The sequence below is a fragment of the Crocodylus siamensis genome, chromosome 9 (genome assembly GCF_052110815.1).
Source record: "Crocodylus siamensis isolate JL-2025a chromosome 9, ASM5211081v1, whole genome shotgun sequence".
Classification (NCBI taxonomy): domain Eukaryota; kingdom Metazoa; phylum Chordata; order Crocodylia; family Crocodylidae; genus Crocodylus; species Crocodylus siamensis.
This window is the reverse complement of record NC_143403.1, coordinates 44,256,958-44,283,542: the sequence shown is the minus strand read 5'-3', so window position 1 is coordinate 44,283,542 and position 26,585 is coordinate 44,256,958. Positions and strand designations below refer to the sequence as shown.

The window sequence follows — 26,585 nt, the reverse complement described above, 5'->3', positions numbered from 1 at the left end:
GAGAAATGAACCATGAAGACATCTGTGGAGGGGCTCAAGAGGATATGCAGCAAAAGAGCCCTCATTGGGAAGACCCTGCTTTTACATCATCCCAATTCATAGGGAACAGCAAGATGGAGAATGACATCAACCCAGCCAAGTCCCTTCTTGCCACTGGGGCCCAGGAGAAGAATGGTTCACTCTGGTCCTTTGAAGCTGAACCATTAAAACAGGGGTGGGCAAAATGGTGGACCCAGCCAGCAGCCAGACTCCATTTCCCAGCAGCCCCTGCCTGTGTTGCTGTGGGCAGTTTCCATGGAGACCAGCCTAAGCAGCACTGGTGGGGAGTGTGGCTGGGCAGGAAGCTGCTCCAGGGCTGGGGTTGGAGCTGGGATTTTGCAGAAGTGACAGCATGGTCCAGAGGTGAGACAGAGCTGCAGTCTGCTGCCTGCATGCCCCTGCCTGGGGTGTGTAGGCAGCCGGTGCAGCTCTGCCCCATGCGGTGATCACCACAAGATCCCAGCCCCAGAGCACCTCTCTGCCCAGCCACACACCCTGCCAGCACTGCATGGGCCAGTTTTCATGGCATGTGGCTTCAGTTAGTGGGGCGCAGAGGGGCAACCATTCTGGCATCCCTACTAAATTGGTGTCTGAGACTGGTGCCTCACTCACCCACCCCACTTCATGGTACTGAATTGCATGAAGAAATCAAGCAACCAGAGAAGTAGTTTGAAATATGGCTTCACTATGTGTTTAGGCAGCAATGGAAAGGAAAGGACTTGCCACCCAGCAGGGATCAGCCTGCTGACATCAATCCTGTGAAGCATGCTGTGCTTGCTTTGTGTGTGCCTTCTGAACTCTGCCTTCTGAGGGGACCTGGGGCAGCTGCCCTAAACTGCAGGGGAGCACAAATGGCCAGAGGTGGGCAAGTAACACTTCCTTATCCTGCAAAAACTGGTTTTTGTTTTGTTTTGTTTTTTGGAGGGTGAGTTTGTGTCCCAAATTGGAATAAAACATTAACATCTACCCTTTTTGTGAACTAAAAATGTAAAAAAGAGTTACTCAATTGAAATGTTATGTTTTGCTAATTTTCAGGGTTGTTTTTTGATTAGCTAATATTTGATAACCAAGTCATCTTGAATTGGAAAAGTGTAATGTTTTCCTTTAAAAACACCAAACGGTTTGACCATTTCCTAATGCCGTCTTCACATTGTTTTCAGGTTGATAAAGAAATTGAAATTTGGCCATTTCTCAGGAAAGGTTTGTCTCAACAAATGAACATTTTTTTAATGGAAAAAACATACCATTAAAAAATTCTGGGCCAGTTGTGTATGTGACAGCTGGGTCCCATCTGCCTCTGGGAAGGAAATGTTTGATGTGTGCAGGGCAAGGGGGTCTGGGTTGCTTTACTGGACTACTAAAGATGTACCATCCCCTCTAGGTTACAGAAAAAAGCAGCTGTCAGCGGCCTCCTGGCCATCTGCCTCCCCAGTCTTTACTTCCTGCACAGAAGAAAGGCCACTCATTGGAATTCAGTGTTGACAGACTCATTTCACACTGTACAAGTCCCAAATACCTAAGGCTGTTCGATGGGGCTACAGCTCCTAGTAAATTAGTTGCTCTGCATCACCATGTTTTGTTGGCTGATAACTGTAAGATTTTGATGAGGTGCTGAGTGGGTAGTAGGGTAGACACTGAGAGCAGGATCCTCAGAGGCACTGTGAAAGCTTGGATATAGATTTTGGCCACAAGGTACTGTTAGACCATGTGGCTTGACCTCTGCAGAACAAATGCAGGTCAGAGAACCCTATTTGGTGACTTGCATAGTATTGAGTCCCATTGCCTGAAACTCGGTACCCATTACAGTTGCCTTTATCCAAATCATGTGTCCAAACCTTTTTTATAATTCAGTTGTTTCTTTAGGAGATATTAATTTTCAAGTATTAGTTGAACAACCAGCCATTAGCTTTCCACCAAGGAGACTGAGGTCAGAGATGTCTGGGTTCAGTGTAGTCAGTCAGATTCGGCACTTTTACATTTGAGTAAAACCAGAACATTAAATATCTGTTTTGGTAGGTACTGGGGCCAGTACTTTGCTTTACTGGTACAAGCCTCAAATCACTGTTGATTCCAAAGAAAATAGTCTATATTTATACTGGTGTAATTTGGAATGAAATTTGGCTCACTCAGGCAACAATAACAGCCAGGCTGAAAGCCAGCGGAGACAGTAGATACTGCCGTGAGTTGCCTGCTTGTGTATCTTTGATTTATTTAAATAAAACAAAAAGGCTAAGCACTGTCAATCAGCAGCCTCATTTTACTCCTGCCATGGTCCCAGCCTTTCTGCCAGCATTCCCTCTGGCTGGTGGTTACACTTGCTGGTACCTTGTCTTAGATTTTTAGGGATGGGGACTCCCCTTGCATGGGTTTGTGCTGTGTTCCCTGTGCTCATAATGCTGCTCTCATGTAAATGGCTGAAGGTTAGCAACAGTCCACAAAGTGTATGGAGAGGATGCAGTACAATGTGGGAATTCAGCTGCAGGCAGCAGTCCCAGCCAGCCTCTCCCAGCATTCACACAGCAGTAGATATTCAAATTGTTTGAATCCATGTAGATGACTCCTGTAACTGTGGGGGACAGGTTTTTAAGCATTGCCTACTTCCCCTATGCATGCAGGTTTCCTAGCTGAACTGGTGCCCATTACAAGTGTACAGTTATACAGTTTGCCTACATGGATATACACCTTGAGTGTATGGCTAATAGCTGGATGCAAAACATCTCCAGCCCAGAGGCTGGCAACATATTGCTGCCCTGGGCCAGAGCTTGTAACCTGGCTCCCTGCCAAGGCCCACAACTCTCACCCTCCCACCTCATCCTTCCCGTGCTTAAACCCCTGCAGTCAGGGTAAGCACAGGCCGGAGAAAAAAGCAGGGAAGCTGCTGAGGAGGGGCCTCCATAGGGAATGGGTGGCTCGGCGCAGCTGTGTAACGCCTGATCCCCCCTGCTGCCTTGGTTGGGGTGGGCCTTCTGGGCCAGATCCAACCCATGGGCCATAGTTTCCTGGCCCCTGCTCCACCCAGTTTACACAGAAAATATCTGTGTCATACTGTAACTATGTCCAACATCTACTACAGTGATTATTTATGTAGAGTACTAGGAATGGCAGCCAGGCATCGGGGCCCTGTTGCTCTAAGTCAGTGCTGTCTGTCTGGTGGCCTGCAAGCTGTGTTTGCCCCCTAAGGGGCTAAACTATGGCCTCTGGCTCCCCATCCAAGTCCTGCTCTGTCCATCGTTCTCCCACTATTACCACCAGGGTCTTTGGGCTCCCCTTCCTACCCCTACAGTGGTTGGGGCACTCAAGGGGATCCCACATGGAGCAGGGGTACCGCTGTGGCAGGGGATGCCTGCTGCATGGTATGGCAAGGAGGTCCATGTGGTGCAATGCATGGCAGTGGTGGGGGACACATGGCATGGCATAGGGGTGCCAGCATGATGCACTATGGGGGGAGGAGCATCTGCACCCGGTCAAGGGAGGCATGCAGCCTGTGGCCCAGGTGTGTGCTAAATAGACTGCTCTTATTCAGAAGAGCACACTTTTTGGCATCCTTGTAAAGAGCTACCACTAAAATAGTCACAACTTTCCAATGGCAGTTGCTGATACACTTAATGGATATTGCCAGACCTGGCTAGGCTGAGAGCCGGAAGTTGGGGACAGGGGAACAGAAAGCCTGAATTGGTTAGAGGCCAGGGTCACAGAGGTAAAAGGTCAGGGTAAGGCAGGCTGGGTTAGGGGCCACAAAGATGGACTGGTGACATAGGAGAAAGCATCAGGCTGGGCTCCCGAGTCCTGTTTTTAAATGTCTTTGTTTTTGGCCTGAATCCTGTCTCCCACAACCAGCGTGAGGAACCAGCCATACACCTGCAATCCTCCTTTTTAGGGTGGGGAGAGGATTCTTGTTTCCTGGGCTGCTGCATGCCCTGTACTCTCTCTTCAGGGCTGCCATTATCTACCCCTCCTGTATACCCGCCACCGCTGGGGTAGGGAGGGGAGTGGCTCCTCTCTCTGTACAAGCCCAAGGTTTCCCAACTTGTCTGCCAGTCCCCTCAGCCCTTGTAAAGCTGAACTTGGGAAATCTGTCTCACAGACAGCAGCACTGCACCAACTACCCTTCTTGAGCAGGCATCCCAGCAGTGCCAGTGAGCCAAGCTCTGTGCCCAGTGCCAACAGGGGCTGTGAGGACCTCTCCCGTTAATGCTCAGAATCATCCTCATAATGAGTAGAAAACAGGTATGGTTGGGTTTGTCCTGCTGCACAGTTACTCAGAGCTTCTGATGGGAAAGCTACCTGATGACACAGTCAGGTGTAATGCTTGCAGTGTACAGGCCCACACATCCCCAAGGGGATCCAGACAAACAGCAGTGGCCTCAGTTCCAACAAGTCTAGCCACTTGCTAATAACACTCCCTTCCCCACTGAGTGGGAAGGGAATGGAAGTGTTGGACATAAGATACAGGTAAAATATGGGACTCCCACATAACCGCCCAGTCTGTGGATGTGTGAGAACCCTGCAGTGCTGCTAACAACTTCTCAGGGCCAGGAGAGGCACTTGAGAAGACAAACACAGTACGTCCAAGACAGCCTGCAGTAAATGTACTTAGCATGAGAGTGACCTGACTGGGAGGCAGGGTGGTGGCTGAGCATGTAGCACAGCTGAAACCCTCTGGATAAAGAGCCATTTGTTTTGCTGAGCTGTTAAGCCCCATTGACAATGGCAGCCCCCCTCTGGTTCACACTCTCGGTACTGTCCCGGACAGCACACTGGTCCTTTCTCTTGTCCTGCACTTGGACACTGAGTTGGGTTTTTATTCTTTGCACTCTAATCTGATTGGCTGCTTTTTTGTTGTTGCAGGCGTATGAGTGGGCACTAGAAGGGATGCGACACCTTGCCTGCATCAGCATGGAGGACTGCAGCTCCTCTGAGCACTGTGCAGCCGTGATCAAGTGTTTGGAAAGCTACAAGGGACAGCACCCAGAAATCAGTGATGCCAAGTTCCAGGAGATAAAAGAGCTTGCATGTGAGCTCAAGAGTGACAAGGGGCTAAAGCAGTGGAAATTTGCCTGGTCCAAGTGCCAGGAGACAAAACTAGTCTTTGAGAAGAAGCTGGAAGCTGCTCTGAGAACACAAAGATCTCTGCCATCAGACCGGAAGCCAGCTGATGGGGAGCTGGCCAGGCCTGGCAGTGAGGGTGGTAGCTTCTCCCACAGGAGACACTCTGAGGGGGCTGCCCATGGACTGCCCTTGGACAGGAGTCAAGGTGGATCCCACTTCTACAGTAGGTCAAATCGTTCCCCTGGGTGGACTAAGGAAAAGACTCTCTTGCCATCCACAAGCAGCTATGGGGATATAAGCGTTGGGGAAGATTTTACCTACCAAGCAACTCCCAGCATGAGTCCCAGCTCAAGCAGGGCTTCCCTTAGTGTGGGGGGCTCTGAGGCATCAAAGCTTCCAGGCAACATGCCTGAGGAGAAGCCAAATCTGGAGAGCATCTTGGAAATCCTTGAAGTGAAGCTACCCAACTCCTCTCCAGCCTCCAAGAGGCCGCCTCCCAAGAGAACACTGAGAAAGGCTCAAAGCTTTGACCTTCCTTGCAGTGAGAGCCTGCGCTCTGGTTGCCAGAGGACTCTGAGTGAGCCAGCCAGGTATGGCAACACAGGGGTCTTCATTAAGGGGCTGGAAGTAAGCAGCACTGAGCTCGTGGACAGGACTTGCACATCACGGCAGCAAATTGCTTACAGCTGGGCTGCGGACTGTCTGCTGGAAGCACAGAAGAGCTTCATCTCCACACCAGAAGCAAGGAGCAGGGGCAGGTGGGTGATTCTTTGTGTGGTCCATTACTGCTGACAGTTCTGTGCAGCATGAGTGGGGACACAATACTGATTTCTAGAGGGAGGCAGTCAACAGCACTCATCGTAACAGATGCTGGAGCTCTGCAGGATCCTGCTTAGTTTTGGGTCTAAGGCAAGTCCTGGGAGAGCAGGCAGGTCTCAGAGGATGGGGGGTTGGAAAAAGAGGGACAGAAGGGAAACCGTGTCTTCCTGATATACCCAGCATGGTCCTGTGGGGCAGCTGGCTCAGGAAAGGAGCTACTATCCTTCCCCACACAGGCTGCAGCAGTGTCCCCTGCCTTCAGAAAAAGAAGGAAAAGCATCTCTAATGGGGAAATGTGTAGCGAATGGCATTAAAAGCAGATTATGTCACCACGGTCATGGTCCCTCTCTATCAGGTGGGAAGGATATACATGAAATGGAGAGGGGAAGGTGAGCAAGGCAGGGCAAGGCAGGAGACCAATTTGACAAGGGATCCTGGATTCTCCTCCACACCTGTCTTCTTCCACCCTGTCCAGCATGAGAGCTGGTCTTCCACTGGTCAGGGGAAAATCCTCCCTATCTGTGAGACAGCCTTGTGCAAATATACCCCAAGATGCAAACGGAGGACACCTGACCAGGCTGTTTGCCATTTAGGACTAAGGGCTTGGACACACAATACATTTATACCAGTGTAATTAGCCTTGATACCAATAAAAATGAAGCAGCTAGACAACATAGCCCTACACCTGCTTTGAGTCTGGGGCAGAGGTACTCCAGGAAAAGTCTGTAATAAAAATATGCTGGTGTATTTTAATGTTCCCAACACACTTGTGTGTAGAAGATGACTAGGCCTGCACTGGGGGTACTGGTGCAATCACCTCTGCAAATGTTAAACTGGCAGGTAGTGTTGTAGCTGTTACACCAGGGAAACACCACCTTTAGGAGTCACACCCAACAATAAGACCAAAGAAACAGAGAACCAAAGTTACCCTGCACCAGAGACTGTTTAAGAATGTGGGATCTAGCCCTTGCAGAGAATGTGTCAGACTGGAGCTGAACTGCCACCTCTCACAGGCACCAGGAAGAGCTCTGCAGGATGGCAGTGCAGAAAGGGGCTCCACAGAAGAAATGCTGAAGGGGAATTACTAGCATTGGCAGAGGTATCTACTCCTCATGTATTTGCCACACTTTTGGAGCAGAGCTCAGCAGTGAGAAAGTGCCTGTATGTCTGTGAATCCATGTGTCCAGTACCATCACCTATTGGTGAATCCAGCTAGCAGGAATGGCCCAGGTGGAGTCCTGTGTATTAGTGGAGTTGAAAGCACTGCTGTCCCAAAGCCAGCTTTTGCTGTAGGTGCCCCCAGATAAAGGGAATGGCAGCCCTTGCATTGTTGGCTAACATCACAATACAGGTGCAAGCCCCAAGACTGTCATCCCTCTAGCTCAATAAGTTCTGTGCCACATAGGCCCAGGAAAACTGGCAGTTGCATAATATTGGACAACACTTGATCCTTTCACAGTCTAAGCTGAGTTGGCCTGACCTCATTCTCTATTTGAAGGCCAAGGGTGATCTGTACAATGTTCCACACAGCCTAGTATGGTAGGATTACTAAGAGCTGTTTAACGCCAAGGTTTACAGCCCAGCTCCCCCCAGGCCCTGCAAGGATTTGAAAAAATACAAACCATGATAGACTGTTAGAGCTGAAAGTCCAGGACAAGATAGGTTGTGATGGGGACACCCATCAACCACCTTGTTACTGTGGAATATGATATAAAATGAGTTGGATACCTTGGCCTACCTCTCTGTGACTCTTGGCACAGAGCAAAACCATTAAGAGCAGGGACCCTACAGCTCAAAGGTTTTTCCATGAATTGGGCACCACCAGAGTCAAGCTTTGGAGACTGGTAGACTTGAGGTTATGAGACACTTTAGAATTTATTTCTCCAGGGAATGGACAAGTGCTGTAGTCCCTTTCATGGGATATTGAGGGCAACAGTAGCAGTTACATAGACCTCAGTAGTAGTCACTGGCAGCATCAGAAATGAAAAGAAGTCTGAGGTGATTAGAACCAGACAGGAAACCAGATCCAGACCCATTCCTCAAGCACTCACTCGTAGTGAAGACTGCCTCATAGTAAAAGCCCCAGTCTAATGGATCTGTTTTGATCTGCTCAGATCAGCACAAGACAACCTGTTCTGGAAATCCAGCGGCCATTCTGTCCAATAAAATGACCTAAGATCCAGGTGCAATACCCTGCCCTTCCACCAGGATAGAAGATTGTCTCAGGGGAGGTTGAATGATTGGTCTCCATGCCCAAACCAGTGCAAATAGGATCGTTGTGACTCTCTCGTTGCACTGTTTTCTGTCATGTTAGAAAACAGAGGAATGGTCCTGTCCCCTTGTGAACATAAAGCCAAGGGGTACCAGGAAGGATTTTCTGGGCACCAATAAACAACCCTCCCTGCCACTTGGAGAGGAACGAAGGAGAGAAAGATTACTGAGTTCACCACTGGTGATTGGCATTAGTCCTCTTTGCCATCGGGCTGTGGTGTTTAAGAACTGGCTAGTGGCAAGAAGTATCTACACCCTCAAACTCTCAGAAAACCTGTCACTAGCTCAGTGGTCCTCAAACTTCTTAGATTCAAAGCACCCCACAGAAAATGCCAGCTCTTAGCTTTCAGTCTTTTTTTGAGTAGGTAAAAACAATAGAGCAGTCGTTCTGTTGCAGAGAGCTCAGGTCAGGTCAGAATGTTTTTAATACTCTGGATTCCTATTTTGAAATCTCTGGGTTTAACTTGTGAGCCATGTGTAAGGGTTGCACACCTGTCAGTGCTAATATTATCTGGCAGTCTGTGGCACCTGTAAAAGGCTGTGTCACCCTGGTTAAGAATTACTACGCTAGCTGTTCTTGTGCTGAGGGAAGGTGGTCTGCTGTTAATCACGAGAGGCATTTATGTGTCAGTACCTGACCCTCCCTGCAGTGCTGGCTCACAGCTTTGGTGAGCACCAGCAGCGTTTGGCAGTGGTGCTATTCCAGAGCTGTAGGCTGCGTGGGTCTGCAGCACTTTCATGGCCCTTGTTAACAGCAGCAGTTGCTGATACTTACTGCACACAGCTGGACCCAAATAGAGCCAATTTATTGTTTTCACTTCACTTGTGATTTCTGATTATTTTTCTGGGCCACCCAGCCATCACATCTCCAGTGAGTGGGGAGGCCTGTGCCTTCTGCTCTGGCTTGTATGAGCTTACGTGGAGTGAATCAGGATTATGGCCCCAGGATTATAGTGTTTTGTCCTCCTTAAGAAAAGGAGCTCACCCAGCCCCTAGGGTTTATCTCAGCCAGTTTTCCTGAGAGCTATTTCTGATAGAGGTGCCAGGTCCACTGAATTGCAAGAGAAGTTGTTAGGGACAAAGCTGACCTGCCCTATCTACTCAGAGTGTCCAGTTGAGATTTGGACATCACCATCTGGTCTGGGAGCCAGACCTGGTCCTACAGAAGCTGAGCCTTACTCCTGCCTTCCTGAACTCAACTTAGATTTTGTTTCCATTTGCAGTAAATTGCGGCATATCATTGATGAGATGGTGACCACAGAGCGGGAGTACGTGAAATCTTTGTGCTACATCATCAAGAGCTACTTTCCTGAGATGGAGCGTACAGACCTTCCTCAGGACCTGAGGGGGAAGCGCAGTGTCATTTTTGGAAACCTGGAGAAACTCTATGACTTCCACAGCCAGTATTTCCTGCGGGAGCTGGAGAGCTGCTGCAACCACCCACTACGGGTCAGCCACTGCTTCCTCAGACATGTAAGGCATCTGACTATTTTTCCTGTCTGTGTTCTCTGGTGAGATCCAGATGGGATTTCTCAAGGAAGCTGGCATTGTCTGGGAGCAGTGGTGCTCCCTGGTTGGATTGGCCAGCTGTGTTCTTTCAGTGCTGAGCATTGCATGCTAACTAATCTTGAAAGCTGCATCCTGGGCTCCTGGCACCAGAGGCCAGTGAAGAACATGCCTTCTGGCTTTGCAGCCCACATAGCTTTATGGGTGCCACATCGACATTAGTGAAGATGCCAGTAGTGAGTCTGCCAAGCCAGCTGATGTCCACTTTGGAGCTAGGGACCTACAGTTCAGTGAGGATGGTTTAGCCCCAGGGTACATAAATAGGAGCTGACAGTGTTGCTCTTCCCAACTCTGCAGGAGTGTCTGCTATTCTCTACATGAGGGTGGTTGATGTTACACCCATCTTGCAATATAAGCAGCTGGAGAAGTAGATGTGCTGACCAGTTTTAGCTCAGGCACTAGGCCTGACTGTGCTCTCAGCGACACTAAGAAACCACCTCCTGGCAGCAGGTATCTGTTCTGGTTGTGAGGGGCAGCATTCAATCAAGGCCCAGCAGAGAGTTGGCGCTGAGGGCAGCCCTTAGGGGTGAGTCTGGATGGCAACAGATGTTGTATTCCTCTCCCATTATTCTTTGCTATTAGAGGAAACTTTCATGGCCACAGGACCTTTGCTCCTTAGAATCCATCTGCTCCAGTGGCTTATCCTCCACCTCATCCTTGGTCTGTGACATCAACTGGAGTAAGACTCACTGGACCAGATGATCCCTAAGAGCAAAGATGGGCCTGTCCTGGCTGTGTTTCTATTAATCTGGCAGAGAGGGAGAAGAGTGCAGGGAGCATCAGCTCCGAGGCAGAGGTGGCACATTGCTTTCCACACCAGGCTTCAGCTGATCTCTAATGCCAGTTACTCCTGGTATCTCTTTTCTTTCCTGTTCAATGGTGGCAGCCATGTCTGAAGGCTGTGGGGCCTTCAGTGAAAGAGTCATAGGAACCATGTACAGGGCAACAATAAACAATCTGTCCTGCCACTGGGAGAGGTGTGAAGGGGCAAGCTAAAGTTCCTGTCATGGTCCCAGGAAAGCAGAGGGACAGTAGTCCTCCCCAGTTCCCACTAACTAACCCCTTGTGGGCCCACCCCATGTGGCAAGTGGAAGTCAGGGCAGTTGATACAGACCCACAGTAGCATTCCTCCACAAAGGGAAAAGGCAATACGATAGCAAGGTCTTGTACAGCTACAGCCCTATGGCTCCAGTGAATGAGAGCTGTGGTCTCATTCAGGATGTGTTTGTTTCTATTGCAGAAGGACCAGTTTGGGATGTATGCATTATACAGCAAAAACAAACCCAAATCTGACTCGCTGCTGGCCAGCCACGGGAACACCTTCTTTAAGGTAAATCCCACTGCATGACATTCGCTGTGCCCATACCAGGGATCCTCCTGTGTTTGTTTGCCACTCCTTAAGCTGCCTAAACAAGCCCAGTTCCTCTTCAGGACATGGAGTGATACATCTATGCCATGCCATGGAAAGTGGGCTCTGCTGTCTGCTGGGAATGAAGTCACTTAAAATTGCCTGGCTGGCACAGCTGTCTGTACTGGGTAAGGAGGGTGCCAGAACACAAGGCTGGCTGCCCTTCAAAGTGCTCTGCCCTGGAAAAGGGCCCAGACCAGCCCTTCTTTTATAATCCATCTGCACGTCCTAACATGCTGAACTCCTGTAATTAGCTAGCAGTGCTGAGTAGGCTCTTTGGTAACTGCAAAACTGCTAATGTTAGCTTCAAGGCTCTGAGCAGGGAGCTGTTCTGGGGAGAGCAGGTTCTGGCTCTGCTCACCTCTTTCTTCTGCGTTTCTCAGTTCAAGCAGGTGCAGCTTGGGGATAAGATGGACTTGGCCTCCTACCTACTGAAACCCATCCAGCGCATGAGCAAATATGCCCTTCTCCTGAAGGACTTAATAAAGGAATGTAGCGAGGCCCAGGATCAGGAGCTGGGTTACCTTCGAGCAGCAGAGGAAATGGTGAAATTTCAGCTTCGGCATGGCAATGACTTGCTAGCCATGGATGCCATCCGAGACTGTGACGTACGTAGGGGCACAACATGATTTTTCCTCACCCTGTACTGGGGGGCTCAGTCTACTCCTTTCTGCAGATGGTCACTATCCATCCACCATGCTCAAGTAGGTCTCATCCATGTAATGCTGCCTATGGAGATGGAAACCCAAAGCCACCCTGGCATTAGCATTTGCCCTTTGTGTCTTTGCCACCAGGAATAAAAGACAGCTCAGATCAGCCCTTGCTGTAACCACTAGCCAGAGCTCACCCCACATTCAATAAACTGACCAACACCAAGAGCTAGGTTAGTGACAAAGGCCATAGCTAGAGACCCTGCTGCCAGTGTGAGCAGAAACCACCCACCCAGTAGGTGAAGAACCATTCTTTGAAATGCTCCCCCATAGCCTTTCACCCCCTAACCAAAGGGCCTGGATTGCAAAGAAAGGGCCTCACTCCAGTTTCCACCATCACTGACCTCCAAATTAATTTTTGGGTCAGACTGACCAGCTTTGCTGAATGGAGCAAGGATAATCCCAGCAGTGCCAGGTGCCTGAGGGAGGCAAAGTTGGGAGCATGAACTTCCTTGGCAGCTGGACCCCTGGGGCTAGTGTTTACTATGCCTTCTAAAAAGCATGCTACCCCCTTCCTTGCCCTAATGACCGCTGTAAAGCACCCTACAGATATGGTTCACATCCCTGTCTGCACCTGGGTAGGGGCAGAGAGAGCCTTCTCTGTTGAAACGAGACAGTGTTGCCCTAAGTATCTGTGCTAGACCTTGTTCTCAGCAGTGTCAAGAACTGCACCAAGCTGCAGCTCCATAAGATGCCTAGTGGCCCAGTGTGTAACCCAACCAGGAAACTATTTTTAGAATGGCCATTGAGCCAGCAAGTAGCCTGGGGCAGAAAGGGATAGCTCAGGAGCATTTCAGAAGGTGGCTCCACGTTCCCATTTGTGGGTGGTTTCTGTTGATATTGGTAGCAATATTTCTTAACTGATCACTTGCCACTTCTTTCTTTCCTCTTCACCAGCTCTTTGCTCAGCTGAAACAGTTACTATTACGTACATAGCAGCTAGAGACCCCACATGGGGTCAGTGTCCCTATTTTGCTAGGCACTGTACAAATCGTGAAGCTGCAGCAGGGGCAGTTCCACTCTCAAGGAATAAGGTGCCATTGTAGGTACCTTCAGTCTTGGCATGCAAGGGACAGCTGTTCCTGTTCTGATAGGGTGATGTGCACCCCTGCTGAGGGCCAGCAGAAGTCTTGGAACCCTGACCAGCTTGCATCCAGCAGTGCAGATGTCTGGTGTTGGCTTCCGGGGTGGACATTGTGCTTGGTGGCTCCGAGCCAGGGTTCCTGGGCGAACGGGAGGTAGAGCCTCTGTTTAGTCTTCTCATCATCCTTTCAGTAAATACCCTCCCTCAGTGACAATGGCTGCAGTGTCCCACCAGCATATGGGGGGATGGGAGATAAGCCTGTCTGTCTTGGCATCCTGGTCTCCGCCACCACACACAGATTCTTAGTGCCTGCAGTTAGGATCTTGCCAGGGGCTTGGGATGCATCAGTCCCTTGCAGTCCAGCTGACATCCCTGCTTCAATGGTTGAAGTTAATGGGGGTGTGTTCTGTGACCAGGTTAACCTCAAGGAGCAGGGGCAGCTGGTGCGGCAGGATGAGTTCACCATTTGGTTGGGTCGCAAGAAGTGCCAGAGGCATGTCTTCCTGTTTGAGGACCTGATCCTCTTCAGCAAGCCCAAGAGAATTGAGGGAGGCTTTGACGTGTACATCTACAAGCGCTCTTTCAAGGTGAGCAAGGCCCAACTCTGTCGTGTGCTGCTCAGCAACACTGCCCCTCAGGGATGCCCTGGATGCATTGTTATAACAACTCACTGGGTGCAGGTACAGGGCAGTGGTTGCCAGCCCCAGGCACGAACCAGACCCTCATGCAGCTGGGTGATGCACACAGAACCAGATGCCAGGCCTAGCCCCAGGAAACTCATAGCTACCTGTGAGATGGGGACAGACAGGTGGGAAGGGTGAGAAAACCAGATATGTGTGGTTGTATCCCCACCCCACATCAGGACTGTGCCGATGTGAGATGGCTCCTGCCACTCTGTTGCAGGTAGGGAGCACAGCCTGTAGGAGAGAGCTGCTTTTGTGCTTGAGGCCTGGCCACATTTCTGTGCCTGGGCCACCACAGATAAGGAGCCAGGGAAGAGGTTGTGTGCCCAGGCCTGAGTTCCTTTACAATGGTAAGGGCATCACTGGACACAGGGCTGAGGCCTCCCTGAGCATCGGGGTGTTTGCTTCTGGCAAGAAAGTGGCAGGGGCATAGTGCTTACATGCTCTGAGGCATAGTCTGGGGGCACTGATGAAGTCAATCCAGGAGTGGGAGTGGGAAGCAGTTTCTGGCCATCTCCATGTCCCAACTGACTGGCAAGGCCACACCTGCAGTCAGAGAGGCCAAGTGCCTGACCAGTCTCTACACACCTGTGTTCCAGTCTTGCCCAGCCCAGCCATGCACTCATGAGTCTTCCTCACAGGCCCCATCTGGGTTGGGTACAGCAAATTTAAATAGCTCAGATGCTCAAATATGAAACCTGCCTAAGGCAGTGGATCATCCTCGCCTGCCTACTGTCCTGGGCAGCCTGTAGATCCCCTGCTCTTAGCTAACCCCAGAGATTGCTTCCCGCAAGGATCAGCCCCTCCGTGGCACAGGCTCCCCCACTTTCAGAGCAGTTCCCTTGTGCAGCCTGGGCTGCTGACTCTTCCACCCACCACCAGACTGCAGACATTGGCCTGACGGAGAACTCTGGGGACAGCGGTCTGCGCTTCGAGATCTGGTTTCGCAGGCGGAAGTCCAGCGACACATACATCCTCCAGGCCAACACAGCTGAGACCAAACAAGCCTGGACCAGTGACATAGCCAAAATCCTGTGGCAGCAGGCTGCCCGCAATAAAGGTACAGCCCCACTCCAAGGATACCTTGGCTTCTCTCTGTCCTCTCATTGGTGTTGGTGCAACAACCTTGGGTTTGGAACCTAGTCCCCAAAGACTTTGTGCAGCTGTTCTGCTGCCTGCACTATGTAGAGCCCTGCAGTCACATGCTGGGGATTGCTGTCCACTAGCCCCCTCCATAGGACAACTATGTGCACACTCCCCCACCTGCCCTCTCCTCTCAGGTGGGCACATCAGTCTCCGTCTCCTAGACCTAGGGCCAAATAAACATCCCCACCAGAGCCTGAGTTGCTGGGGCCAGTAGGGCCCCTCTAACATCTCACTGGGAGCAGTGAGTGTCTTGGGAGCAGCCAGGTCCACATCTCAGTACCAGAGAGACCACAGCCTGTCTAAGGTGGTTCAGACATGGGAACTCTAGGCCCAGCACCCAGAGCAGGGGTTCCCAACGTTTATTTGCCCAAGGGCACATTCAGTTTTAAAAGAAAAAGTGGGTATCAATATGAATATTAAAGTTTAGAATTTAGATCAATGCAATCATCTCATCCATTACTTAAAATGCATTAGACCCACAACTTCAAAATGCAGCTTCCCTTTACTTTGTATTCTTTTGAAGTTTTATCCATGGCACCCATGGGCACCACATTGGAAACCACTAACCTAGAAGATGAGTGCAGGCTCCATGGTGCTTGTGGGGAGCATGTGGTGCCTGCCCTGCACACTAGACCTGCCTGTGTGGAACCTGCTTTACACTTTACTGCTGTTCCCCCAGAAATCCGCATGCAGGAGATGGTTTCCATGGGGGTCGGGAACAAACCCTTCCTGGATATCAAGCCCAGTGAGGCTGCTATCAACGACCGGGCCATTGATTACATCATGAAAGGCAGAGGTAGGTGTTGGCCTTGCTCCCCTCCCAGCACCAGGTAACTGGGGCTCAGTGCTTATAGCTTTCTTGGCATGTTATGTGCAGGTGCTAGGACCAGAGCTTCAATTGCAGTGTCCCTGTTTGACCATGCAAATCCGTACAAGCGGACACAGACATCGCTCTCCACCAGCAGTGTCCCCTCTGCCTACAGTCCTTCTTCCTCCTCGCTGCTCGGCCCTCTCAATCTGCACATGTACCTGGACCAGGCCCTGCTACCAGGTGTGCTGGCCACTAGCCACCCCTTCGATGTTGGCACCTGCATTGAAGAAGATGAGCTGGAACAGGAGACCAGCAGCCAGCCATCAATGAGTACGTATGAGCCAGCGGACCCAGCCCAGCATCCTGGGAGCATGCTCAACTTTTCCATCACCTTTAGACAGTCATTGTTCTGTGCATCTGGGGCAGCCTGGTCCTCCCCCTGGGTCCCCAGAGCTCCCTTATGTGTCCTCCTCATTATCAGGCATTAGGCCAGTAGGCCTGGCAGTTCATCCCCTCCAATCTTCAGCCCAGCATGGGCTGGGAATGAAGGTATAGGCCAGCCCTAGGACTCTGATATACAAACTGCCTATTCCTTTCCCAGGCCTTTCTCCCTCTGTCACTGCTTGCTGAGGGTTCAGCCATGGAAATGCTAGTACCCAGGTGCCCCAGCATCCAGCCAGGAGGAAGGATGGTCTTGTGGTAAAGGAACCTGGAACCTGGATTCAATTCCCTGTGCTGCTGATGGCACTGCCTCTTGCCTGTTTGTGGTAGAGAAGGGCACAGAGCAAGTCCTCTGTGGCACAGTGAGGGTACTTTGGGTCCCTGGAGACTGAAGGCCCCTGCAGTTGATTGGATTGATTGAAGACACCTGCCTGGAAGTGGGGTGATGAGGAATGTGCCACTGTTGCTAGCAGGGTGTCTGTGTGTTAACAGATTCATCAAGCAAGCAGAACTGCCCCAGTGGAATACTCTCTGATGGCAGGGCAGCACAGTGGACACTCTCCAGCAGGTCTGAGGGGTCTGTCCATTAGGGAACATGCTGCTTCCACTCTGGAAGAGGGTGATCTGGGACTTACCAACCTCTCCAGCTGGATGGATTTTCCCTTCCGACTCTACTGTATAGCATGGCAGTGCTGGTGTTCCCATTGCCCAGGGTGGGAAACTGAGCAGAGAGAGACTGAGTCATTCCCATTGCCTCAGGTTTGCATACAGTAAAGTGAGAAATTGAACCTTGTCACCAAGACCCAGCAGCTGGCCTGTCCTTCAGCCAGTGACTACCACCAATCACCCCCGTAGCCTCTTTCATCCCAAAAGATCTCAAGTGCTTTATAAACTGAGAAACTGGGAGCATTTCACCAGCAGCTGAAGTGCTGCTGCCCCCTGGGGTGAGGTAGCATCATGACTCACCAGTTTAGGACAGGAAGTGGAATGTTTTGCTTCATGCTGGCATAGTAGGTGAGGGTCCTAACTTGGCCAAGACACCAGGTCTACAACAGTGATTGCCTGAGGAGTACTGATCAGTCCTAGAGTGATTCCACTTAGTTGATTCCCCTTAGTTGTGACCTGTCCCTTAGCTGTGACCCTTAGTTGTGACCTGTCAGCGAGTCTGCCCTGCTAACTTTACAGTGTTGGTTCCTACTGCACCCATTGCAGTTGTTTTTGCTGAGGCCTCTGAATTGAGCATTGACCAGGCCCAGCCACAGGAATGGGAGGACCATGGGCTATATAGGCAAATGTTCCAGTGAGTCCAGTATATGCAGCAAGACTGTTCATGTGGCTTCTCATGAACCTGCCATCTGGTCACAGGCTGCTGGTCACTTACAGACTGTTCCTTCCCTTTCTTCTCCCAGCAACAGAGAGCTCAGAGTCTTCACAGTGTATGTCAGGCAGCGGCTCCAGTGGCTCCGACAGTGGCTGTGTCTCCAGTGCACCACAGGAGAGCTTCTGTGACGATGTGGCATCTCTACTGTACACACCGCTGGGCTCACAGCACAGCTCCATGCTGGCATCCCCACTGGAGGAGAAACCCAGATTCAGAAACAGCCAATATATTTCTGCAGTAAGTGAGAGCAAGCAGGGCCCTCATATCTTACATACAAATCACTGCCTCAAGCAGCTTTTCTGTAGCAAGGTTGAAGATGTTGCTTCTGCAGGGTTGGACATTTGACATGTTAACACTGATGTGACTTATACCCTTTTGCACACCAACACAAGTTACGTCAGTGTGCAGAGTGGACAGATATACAGGTGGCAGAAAGTAGCTGTGTGAAGTGGGCTAATTACAGATCCTCACCTCTGTAAACAGTGAAAAGGCTACCTTGGTTTAAAATTGACCAGGGCTATGACCCACATTTGTGTGTAACGTACATACTGCAGTTGCAGTCACCCTGACTTTGACAGATAACAACTCCATAGTGGTGTGACTTACACTTGTATAGGGTTGCACGTCATGTGTCTACTCCATGTTTACATTGGTGAAAAGGTGGATTATACTGCTGTAAATGGGCGGTGTGCCTGCACCATACATCAGCCCTGTAGGAGCTAGCAAGGGGACAGGAGATTTTCTCCCACTGTCTATCTGTGAATCTGTCTGTCCAGCTGTAAATGACAAGACTCCCATGCTCCACAAAGGGACAAGATCAAGCTTCTAGTACTATGAAATCCTGACTCAGGAATTAGACACCTCTTAGGAGCAAGCAGCATTGCAAAGGGCCTAAGGGCCTGTACAGCTAGACCCCTGCCTGTGGGGGTCTCTAAAGCCATCCTCAGAGGGTCTGCAGTTCCAGCCCACACGTCACTGTGGCCATGGTTTAGAAGCCCATTTCGGCTGCTGGTACACACTCGGGAGTGCCCTAGTAGGAAAGATGCAAGGGCTTCCCCAGGCAGGCCAGGTGTCGTAAAAACAGCCCCATGGGCAAAAAACTCCAGGTGAGTCACTTAGGAGCCTGACTGTTCTGAGTTGCTCGCATTCTGCTTTTTTCTTTCCTCTGAGACTCTCCAATCTCTTACCCTCCCTGTCCTGTTTGATGGTGTCCTGACACTCAGCATCTCCTAACCCTGAACTAATGCTGGCTTCTCTTTTCTGCAGAAAGCAGGCCAGGTCACCATAAGCCCCTCGACAGTAGTGTGAATCCCTCTGCAGACGTATTCTGCCTAAAGAAGCGGAGCTGCTGTAAGTAGCATCTGGTAGGGATATTCCAGCAGCTCTTAGTACTCCCCAGGTGTGCCAGGCATCTCCTTAGTCAGGGGAACTTCCTCCACAGCTCCCTCTTATGTGTTCCACAAGAAGCTCCTGAGATCCTGGCCTCAGCTCCCCAGCCCCTGAGAGTGTGACTTATTTGATCAGAGAGACACTGGCCCATGTGGTCAGAGATATCTCTTTGAATGTTGTGGGCCTCACCCCCAGGTTAAAAGCTGCAGAAGCAGAATGAGTGAATTTGAGAAAGGGGAAGACTTAAGTCGGGCCCAGTCCCTAATCCTGATCCCAGTGAGCATCCTTGAGTTGAATTTTAACCAATCATCTAACCACTAACCTATCTCTTGGGACTTTCATTTGACAAAATCCTGTTGCTTGCCACCCCCAAGGAACTGGCTACAGCAGTCAGTGGTGTTCCTCCATGCCTGCCTCTGGTCTCTGATGTTCAGTGTCTTTCTTTTGAGCCTCAAGAGAGAAGCTGGAGGCTCCAGGACTGGAAGTAGACATGATTAATTGTCGCTGGAGCACTTGTTGAGAAACTGCTTCACTGAGATTGCCTGTTGGGGGCCCACCCCCTGCTCTGCTCTGCCTGGTGGAGTTTATCTGTCCTGGAGATGCAAACTGACTAGTGGGCAGCAGCTCTGTAGAAAATGACCTGGGGGTTACAGTGGACAATAAGCTGAGTATTTGCCAACAGTTTACCTTTGTTGCCAAGAAAGCTAACAGCATACTGGGCTGCAATGGTAGGAGTGTTGCCAGCAGGTTGAGGGAACTGATTATTCCCCTCTATTGTGCACTGGTAAGGCCACATCTGGAGTACTGTGTTCAGTTTTGGGGCCCCCCACTACAGAAAGGATGTGGACAAATTGCACAGACTTCAGCAGAGGGCAATAAAAATGGTTTGGGGGGCCTGGGACGCATGACTTCTGAGGAGATGCTGTGGGAACTGGGCTTATTCAGTCTAGAGAAGACCAAGAGGGGATTTAATAGCAGCCTTGAACTACCTGAAGGGTGGTTTGAAAGAGGATGGAGCTAGACTGTTTTCAGTAGTGGCAGATGACAGAACAAGGAGCAACAGTCTCAAATTACAGCAAGGAAGTTTAAATTAGATACTAGGAAGCATTTTCTCACGAGGAGAGTCATAAAACACAGGAACAGGTTGCCCAGAGAGGTTGTGGCATCTCCATCCTTGGAGGTTTTTAACACAAAGCTAGACAAAGCTTTGGCTGGGATGATCTGGTTGGGGATGGTCCTGCTCTCAGCAGGGGGTTGGAATAGATGTTTCATAGTTTCATAGTTTCTAGGGTCGGAAGGGACCTGAGCAGATCATCTAGTCCAACCCCCTGCCATGGCAGGAAAGAATACTGGGGTCAAACGACCCCAGCAAGGTGTTCATCTAACCTCCTCTTAAACACCCCCAGGGTAGGAGCCTGCACCACTTCTCTTGGAAGTTGGTTCCAGACCCTAGCCGCCCTGACTGTGAAGTAGCGCCTCCTGATAGCTAACCTAAACCTACCCTCTGCCAGCTTGTGACTGTTATTCCTGGTCACTCCTGGCAGTGCTCGGGGGAACAGTGACTCCCCCAATGCCTGCTGATCCCCCCTGACTAGTTTATAATAGGCCACAAGATCCCCCCTCAGCCTTCTCTTGTGGAGGCTGAACAGGTTCAGGTCCCATAGCCTCTCCTCGTAGGGCCTGCCCTGTTGTCCCCTGATCATACGAGTGGCCCTCCTCTGGACCCTCTCCATGCTGTCGACATCCCTCTTAAGTGTGGCGCCCAGAACTGGACGCGGTACTCCAGCTGCGGCCTGACCAGTGCCGCATAGAGGGGGAGGATCACCTCTTTGGACCTGCTCGAGATGCAGCTGTGGATGCATGCCAAGGTGCGGTTGGCCTTCCTGACCGCGTCCCCACACTGCTGGCCCATGTTCATCTTGGAGTCAGTGATGACCCCCAGATCCTTTTCCGCCTCCATGCTGACAAGGGGGAGTTCCCTAACCTGTAGATTTGGTGCCGGTTGTTCCTCCCCAGGTGCATCACCTTGCACTTGTCTGTGTTGAATCCCATCCTATTCTCATCCGCCCACCCTTGTAACCTGTCTAGGTCTGATTGTAGCCTGTTGCATCCTTCCAGTGTACCAGCGTCCCCTCACATCTCAGTGTCATCAGCAAATTTGAACACTGTGCTTTTTACCCCCTCATCCAAATCACTGATGAAGATGTTGAACAGTGCGGGCCCGAGGACCGAGCCCTGGGGGACCCCACTGCCCACGTCCTTCCAGGTTGAGAAGGACCCATCCACTACCACCCTCTGGGTGTGGCCCTCCAGCCAGTTGGCGATCCATTTGACTGTGTGGGTGTCTACACCACAGCCCCCCAGTTTCTTAATGAGAACGGGGTGAGAGACAGTGTCAAAAGCCTTCCGGAAGTCCAGGAAGACTATATCCACTGCTACCCCTGCATCTAATGATCTGGTGATCTGATCGTAAAAGGCCACCAGGTTGGTCTGACAGGACCTGCCACTGATGAACCCGTGTTAGTTGCCTCTAAGCATGCAGTCCCCTGCTGGCCCCTCCTGGATGTGTGCCAGCATAATTTTCTTGAATAGCTTGCCTAGAATTGAGGTAAGACTAACCGGCCTATAGTTTCCCAGGTCCTCCTTCCTGCCTTTTTTGAAGATGGGGACCACGTTGGCCCTCTTCCAGTCCTCCGGTACCTCACCAGAGCACCACGAGCACTCGTAAAGTTGTGCCAGGGGACTTGCAATGACCTCGGCCAGTTCCTCTAGAACTCTAGGGTGGAGATCATCCGGGCCGGCTGACTTGAATACGTCCAACCCCTCCAGAAGCTCCCTAACTAAATCCTCGCTAACCCGTGGCCCAGGTGTGCCTCCCCCGGGGCCCGAGGGGGGCCCAGCAGGGAGGTGGCTGTTCTGGTCCCTACTTAGGAAGACGGAGGCAAAGAAATCGTTAATCATGTTAGCTTTGCTGTCTGGTGTGACGACCAAGTTTCCCATGGCGTCCTGCAAGGGCCCCACATTACCCGGGACCTTCTTTTTACCCCCTACATATTTAAAAAAGGACTTCTTATTGTCCTTAATCTGGGAAGCTAGTCCCAGTTCCATCTTTGCCTTGGCCTTCCTAACTACCCCCCTACATCCCCAAGCAACTACAGAATAGTCCTCCCTGGTGATGACCCCTTCTTTCTACTGGGTGTGAGCCTCCTTTTTAGCAAGGAGACATTCCTGGATGCTTTTGGTGAGCCACAGAGGCTTGTGTGCTCTCCTGCTCCCTTTGATCCTCGCTGGGATTACCTTCCTTTGGGCTTGGAGGATCGTCTCCTTAAGAAGTGACCACTCTTCTTGGACACCTGGCTCCCCACCCCCCCGGGACCTCAGCGCTTCTCCAACTATCCTCCTTAGCTCGTTGAAGTCTGCCCTCCTAAAATCTAGGGCCGCTGCCTTACTGCATGCCTTTGCCATCTTGCACTGGATGGTGAATGCCAGCAGGCGATGATCGCTGTCGCCCAGGTGGTTGAGCACCCGCAGCCCCCTCACCAGGTCGTCACCCGTGGCCAGCACTAGGTCCAACAAGGCATCCCCCGGTGGGGCTGTGCACCTCCTGGGTTAGATGGAGGTCCTGCACTCTGGCCAAGAACCTACGTGAGCTTTCAGACCTGGCTGACTGCTCTTCCCAGCAGATGTCTGGGAAGTTCAGGTCCCCCATGACTACCACATCCTTAGCCTTCACTACCTCTGTGAGCTGACCCAAGAATTCCTGGTCAAGCTCTTCTCCCTGGTTGGGAGGTCTGTAGTAGACTCCCACCGTTAAGTCCCTTTCCCCTCGACTGCCTTGTACTCTAACCCAAAGCACCTCAGAGTGCCCCTCCCCTGACTCCTTGCAAATTAACGAGGATGTGTATTCCTCCTTAATATGGAGCGCCACGCCCCACCTCTCTTTCCTATCCCGTCCCTCCTGTACAGCCTATAGCCCTTGACGTTCACTGCCCAATCATGCGTTGCGTCCCACCACGTTTCCGTAATCCCCACTATGTCCAGGCTGGTGTCAGCCAGCAGGAGGGTGAGTTCCTCCTGCTTGTTGCCCATACTACGAGCGTTTGTGTAGAGGCATTTGAGGCCTCCTGTGGATGTGTGTACTGACCCCCTAGTCCCAGCGTTACCCTGGCCCCTATCTCTTAGCTGTTTATTCGCTTCACTCGTTGGTCTGGGCTGGGCTGTAGTTGTGGGTGCTGTTTGGTCTGGCAGTCTGTTTTCTCCACCCTCATCTTCCCCTTCCCCCGACGAGCCTAGTGACCTAATGAGATCCCTTCCAACCCTAATTTTCTACGATTCTTGGAAAAGCACCTGGAAATTCAAAACCCAAGTGCAGGACCAGGATGTATCCTAGAGGGGATAGAGGAGGGTGTGTTCCCACATGCTGTCAATGACGTAACTTTCTGGTGAATGATTTGACTTTAGGGTAGTGGTTATCAACCTTTTTAGTCTCAAGGACCCCCTTGTTAAACTTGAGGTACCCCTTGGAAAATGCCAGCTCTAAGCTTTCCCTTGTTTTTTGACTATGGAAAAACAACAGGACAATTCTACTTTTGCAAAGAACAGACCACAGCAGGTCAGAATGTTTTTAACACTTTGGTTTCCTATTTTAAATCTCTGGAATTTCACACCTAACAGTGTTAATATTATGTGGGACCCCTGACACCCTTAAAAAGATCTCTGGCTGAGGATCAGTGCTCTAGGATGATCTGGTGAGTGTAAGTGTAGCTGAGGTACACAAGTACATTGGAGCACTTTCAAAAAGAGAGGTTTTCAAAAGGGCAGAAGTCTAATGTGTGTGAGGTTGTTACAGAGATTAATCCCTCCGCAAACAGCACGTTACTTTAAATCGCTGCCCTCTCTGCTTCCCAGCTTTCCCCCTTAAATTGCCTCCTCAATCCCTAAATCATCCCCTGCCACCCCAATCCTCCCTACTTCCTGGATTGCTCCCCCTGATGTCGCTCAAACCCTCAACTTGCATCTCCTGATCCTTCCTTCCACCCCACATTGGTCCCTCCACTCCTGGATTGCCTCCCTGTGACCCAGCCAGCCCAAGAGTCCTGGAGGGAGCCGCTGGAGGGTCCCCCCCCACTTCCTGCTTCTGGGCTCCTTGCAGACCATGTCATCCCCACATGCCTACATCTTGCCTTCACCGGGTACTGCAGCTGAAGAGGAGCAGTGGGGAGGGGGCGGAGAAGCAAGGAACTGCTGGACAGCTGCAGGGTTCTTGGGCTAATCAGGGAAGCAGGGCAGTGATCCAGGGGTGGAGGGGCCTATTGTGGAGCCAGGGAGGGGGCAATCGGGGGCCATCCAAGTGGTGCAAGAGAGTTCTCCCCCTACTCTCAGCATATACTGTGGCTAGAGAGCTGGTGAACACAGCAGCCACAGAGTTAGCACCCACTAACTCTTATGTGCCATCTCACCCTTAAAGTTGGATTGACTATTGCTACATCTGAATTATTCTCAGCACATTCACACATCACAGAACATACCAGCTGCTGCCCCTTTGAAACCGTCACCTTCTGAAAGGATTCCGAATGTGTGTCCGTTCTAGAGACAGCACTGGTGTAGCTGCAAGGAGGTGCACATGGCTCATATGTGGAGGAGACCAGGACTTCTCTGGTCTGGATTGCAGGCCATGGGGACTATGGTTCAGAGGTTGATTCCCAGCCAGTACAGGGCTGGTCCTACCTTGAGCAGGAGGTTGGACTTCACAACCTCCTGAGGTCTCTTTCAATCCTATTTTCCTATGATCCTGTGAACTATGACAACATATTTCATGTGAACTGGCCTGCATCCTGTCCCTAGCCAGCTGCTTGAAACAGCCTTTTTAGTAGGAGGAGGAGTTCCCAGGGAAACTTTAGAAACTGCAGCCAAACCTAGGCCTGGCTCTGCTTCTTAACCAAATTTCTGTCTGAGCTGGAAGAGGCCGAGAGTGCGAAAAGGAGGAAGGCAGTAGTGCACAGAGGTCTAAGCTGGACCTTGGGGCTGCTGTCTTCATGCTGCCTGCAGTGAAGGCCAGTACTGTGGATACAGCATGCAGCAACCAGAGGGTGTGGAGAGGGGATCAGTGCAGAGACAGCATAGGCATTTTCTGGAATAGAAGGAAGGAATGTGCTTTTTCTCTGTTTGCTCCTTTCCAGGGAAGACAACGGAGCTGTAACCCCTCTCACCAGAAGCAGCTCCAGCACATCTAGTTAAAAGCCTCTTTAGGAGGGACCATATTCATTTGAATATTAAATGTCCTTGAATTTAAGACCCATCCAGATTTTCTGATTGTCCATTTAAGAAAAAAATAAACCAGTAAATAAACATTTAAAAGGATGTAGCTTTGATGGTTCATATGAGAACCTTTTACTTTTTATATACTCTAAGATGCAGCCATTCTTAGAATAAGTATTAAGTTTTAAAAGGTGCATCTTCTGTTCTAAGATATGGAAGTTTTTGAAACAGTTGCTAGGCCTTGGGGAAATGGTGGCCTCAATCTGGCTGCAGCAGCATATCATGGGAGAGCACAGTGAGTCTAACCCTGTCTGTGGTGCTTTTGTTTCAGGTTTGATTGCTGCTTCCAGTGAACCCACTAAAGACCCTGGGTCTTTGACCAGCAGGAGGAGGAGTACATTTGTGGAGGCATGTTCTCATGAACAGGCCATTTGGTCACCTGTGCAGATGTTCCAGCACAACAGCAGACTCCTTGAAACAGCCCAGAACCTGGCCTTTGGCTGGGAAGCACCCCAGTTAGTTCTCTGTTTTGTAAAGTTACTAGCTGTCCTGTTGGATGGAAGCCAGGGCCTCCGAGCCCAAGAGTCCTTTATTTATGTAATAACAGATAACATAGAAATTTGAAAGAGTGTCCTATTTGTAAAGCTCTGTTGTGTATAGGCTGTGACAACTGATTTGATTCCTCTTTGCTCAGTGAGCTGCACATTTTATAAAGTTCATGGAAGGGCACAAGGGAAGAAACAAAGTAATTAATAAAAATAGCTGAACTTGCCATTTCAGCTTTCTGCCGAGCTGGAGTGTACAGATTATGTCCTTCCTCTTGTTTTAGGTTTTCCTAGCATAGCAATAATTTATTTTCCTAGCTTAACCCTTGGTTTTGATAAACCCCCTCTCCTTGTTACAGAGTTTGTTTCTTCAGATGATTCTTCAAGTGCCTCAGTGCTGATCTGCCCTGGTCTCAGTAACTTTTCTCTGCTGTCAGTAGACTCTCCTGTCTCCCTTTCTTATTGGTAGAGTAACTGACAACCAAACCATACAAAACTAGAGCACATCCTTCATAAGAGAAAGGAGGAGACACCCTAGTGGGCAACAAATTCCCCTGCATGTGTTGTGGGGAATGTGGTGGGGAACAGTCCTACCAAATCTAGGAGGCTTACTCAGCTACCCCAACTGTTTCCTGCCTGTAGCACGTCTCTGGTTTTAGAGAAAGGGGGAATGGCCTATTCTGTCCTGCCTCTGTTTTATTGCTGCTGGGGGTGCAGAGCCCTCACAGGCAAGAGCCCAAACCTTTGGTTAAAATCAACTTCTAACAGGACAGGGTGGAAGTGGCAGGACACATTACAGGAAATGAAGGGTTGTGCCCAGTGTAGATGGACTGGGATGAAATGGAAGTGCAACAGCCTAGCTTGTCTTTGACTTTAGCTTATCAGAGTTTATGCCTCACTTCAGTTCCCACTCACTGACATTGCGCTAGCAAGTGTGTTGCTACTTCCAGTAGGTTTGGTGGAGGCCATGACTGTAAGTAGCAGA

The 26,585-nt window shown here is 50.5% G+C and overlaps 1 protein-coding gene across 2 annotated transcripts in view; it reads left to right on the top strand.

The window, feature by feature from the left end:
* Positions 1 to 25,526, top strand: part of PLEKHG4 (pleckstrin homology and RhoGEF domain containing G4) — a 199,486-nt gene extending 173,960 nt beyond the window's left edge. The window contains exons 14-24 of one of the 2 annotated variants that reach the window (XM_090062853.1): positions 4,888 to 5,846; positions 9,402 to 9,651; positions 10,985 to 11,074; positions 11,536 to 11,760; positions 13,363 to 13,533; positions 14,512 to 14,689; positions 15,455 to 15,571; positions 15,653 to 15,916; positions 17,437 to 17,645; positions 18,675 to 18,758; positions 25,387 to 25,526. In XM_090062853.1, coding sequence (XP_089918979.1) covers positions 4,888 to 5,846; positions 9,402 to 9,651; positions 10,985 to 11,074; positions 11,536 to 11,760; positions 13,363 to 13,533; positions 14,512 to 14,689; positions 15,455 to 15,571; positions 15,653 to 15,916; positions 17,437 to 17,645; positions 18,675 to 18,716 — 2,505 coding nt within the window. In that variant the 3' untranslated portion in view covers positions 18,717 to 18,758; positions 25,387 to 25,526. The remainder of the gene's footprint in view (positions 1 to 4,887; positions 5,847 to 9,401; positions 9,652 to 10,984; positions 11,075 to 11,535; positions 11,761 to 13,362; positions 13,534 to 14,511; positions 14,690 to 15,454; positions 15,572 to 15,652; positions 15,917 to 17,436; positions 17,646 to 18,674; positions 18,759 to 25,386) is intronic. The other variant, XM_090062854.1, reaches the window with a different exon arrangement.
* The last annotated feature ends 1,059 nt before the right edge of the window (positions 25,527 to 26,585 follow it).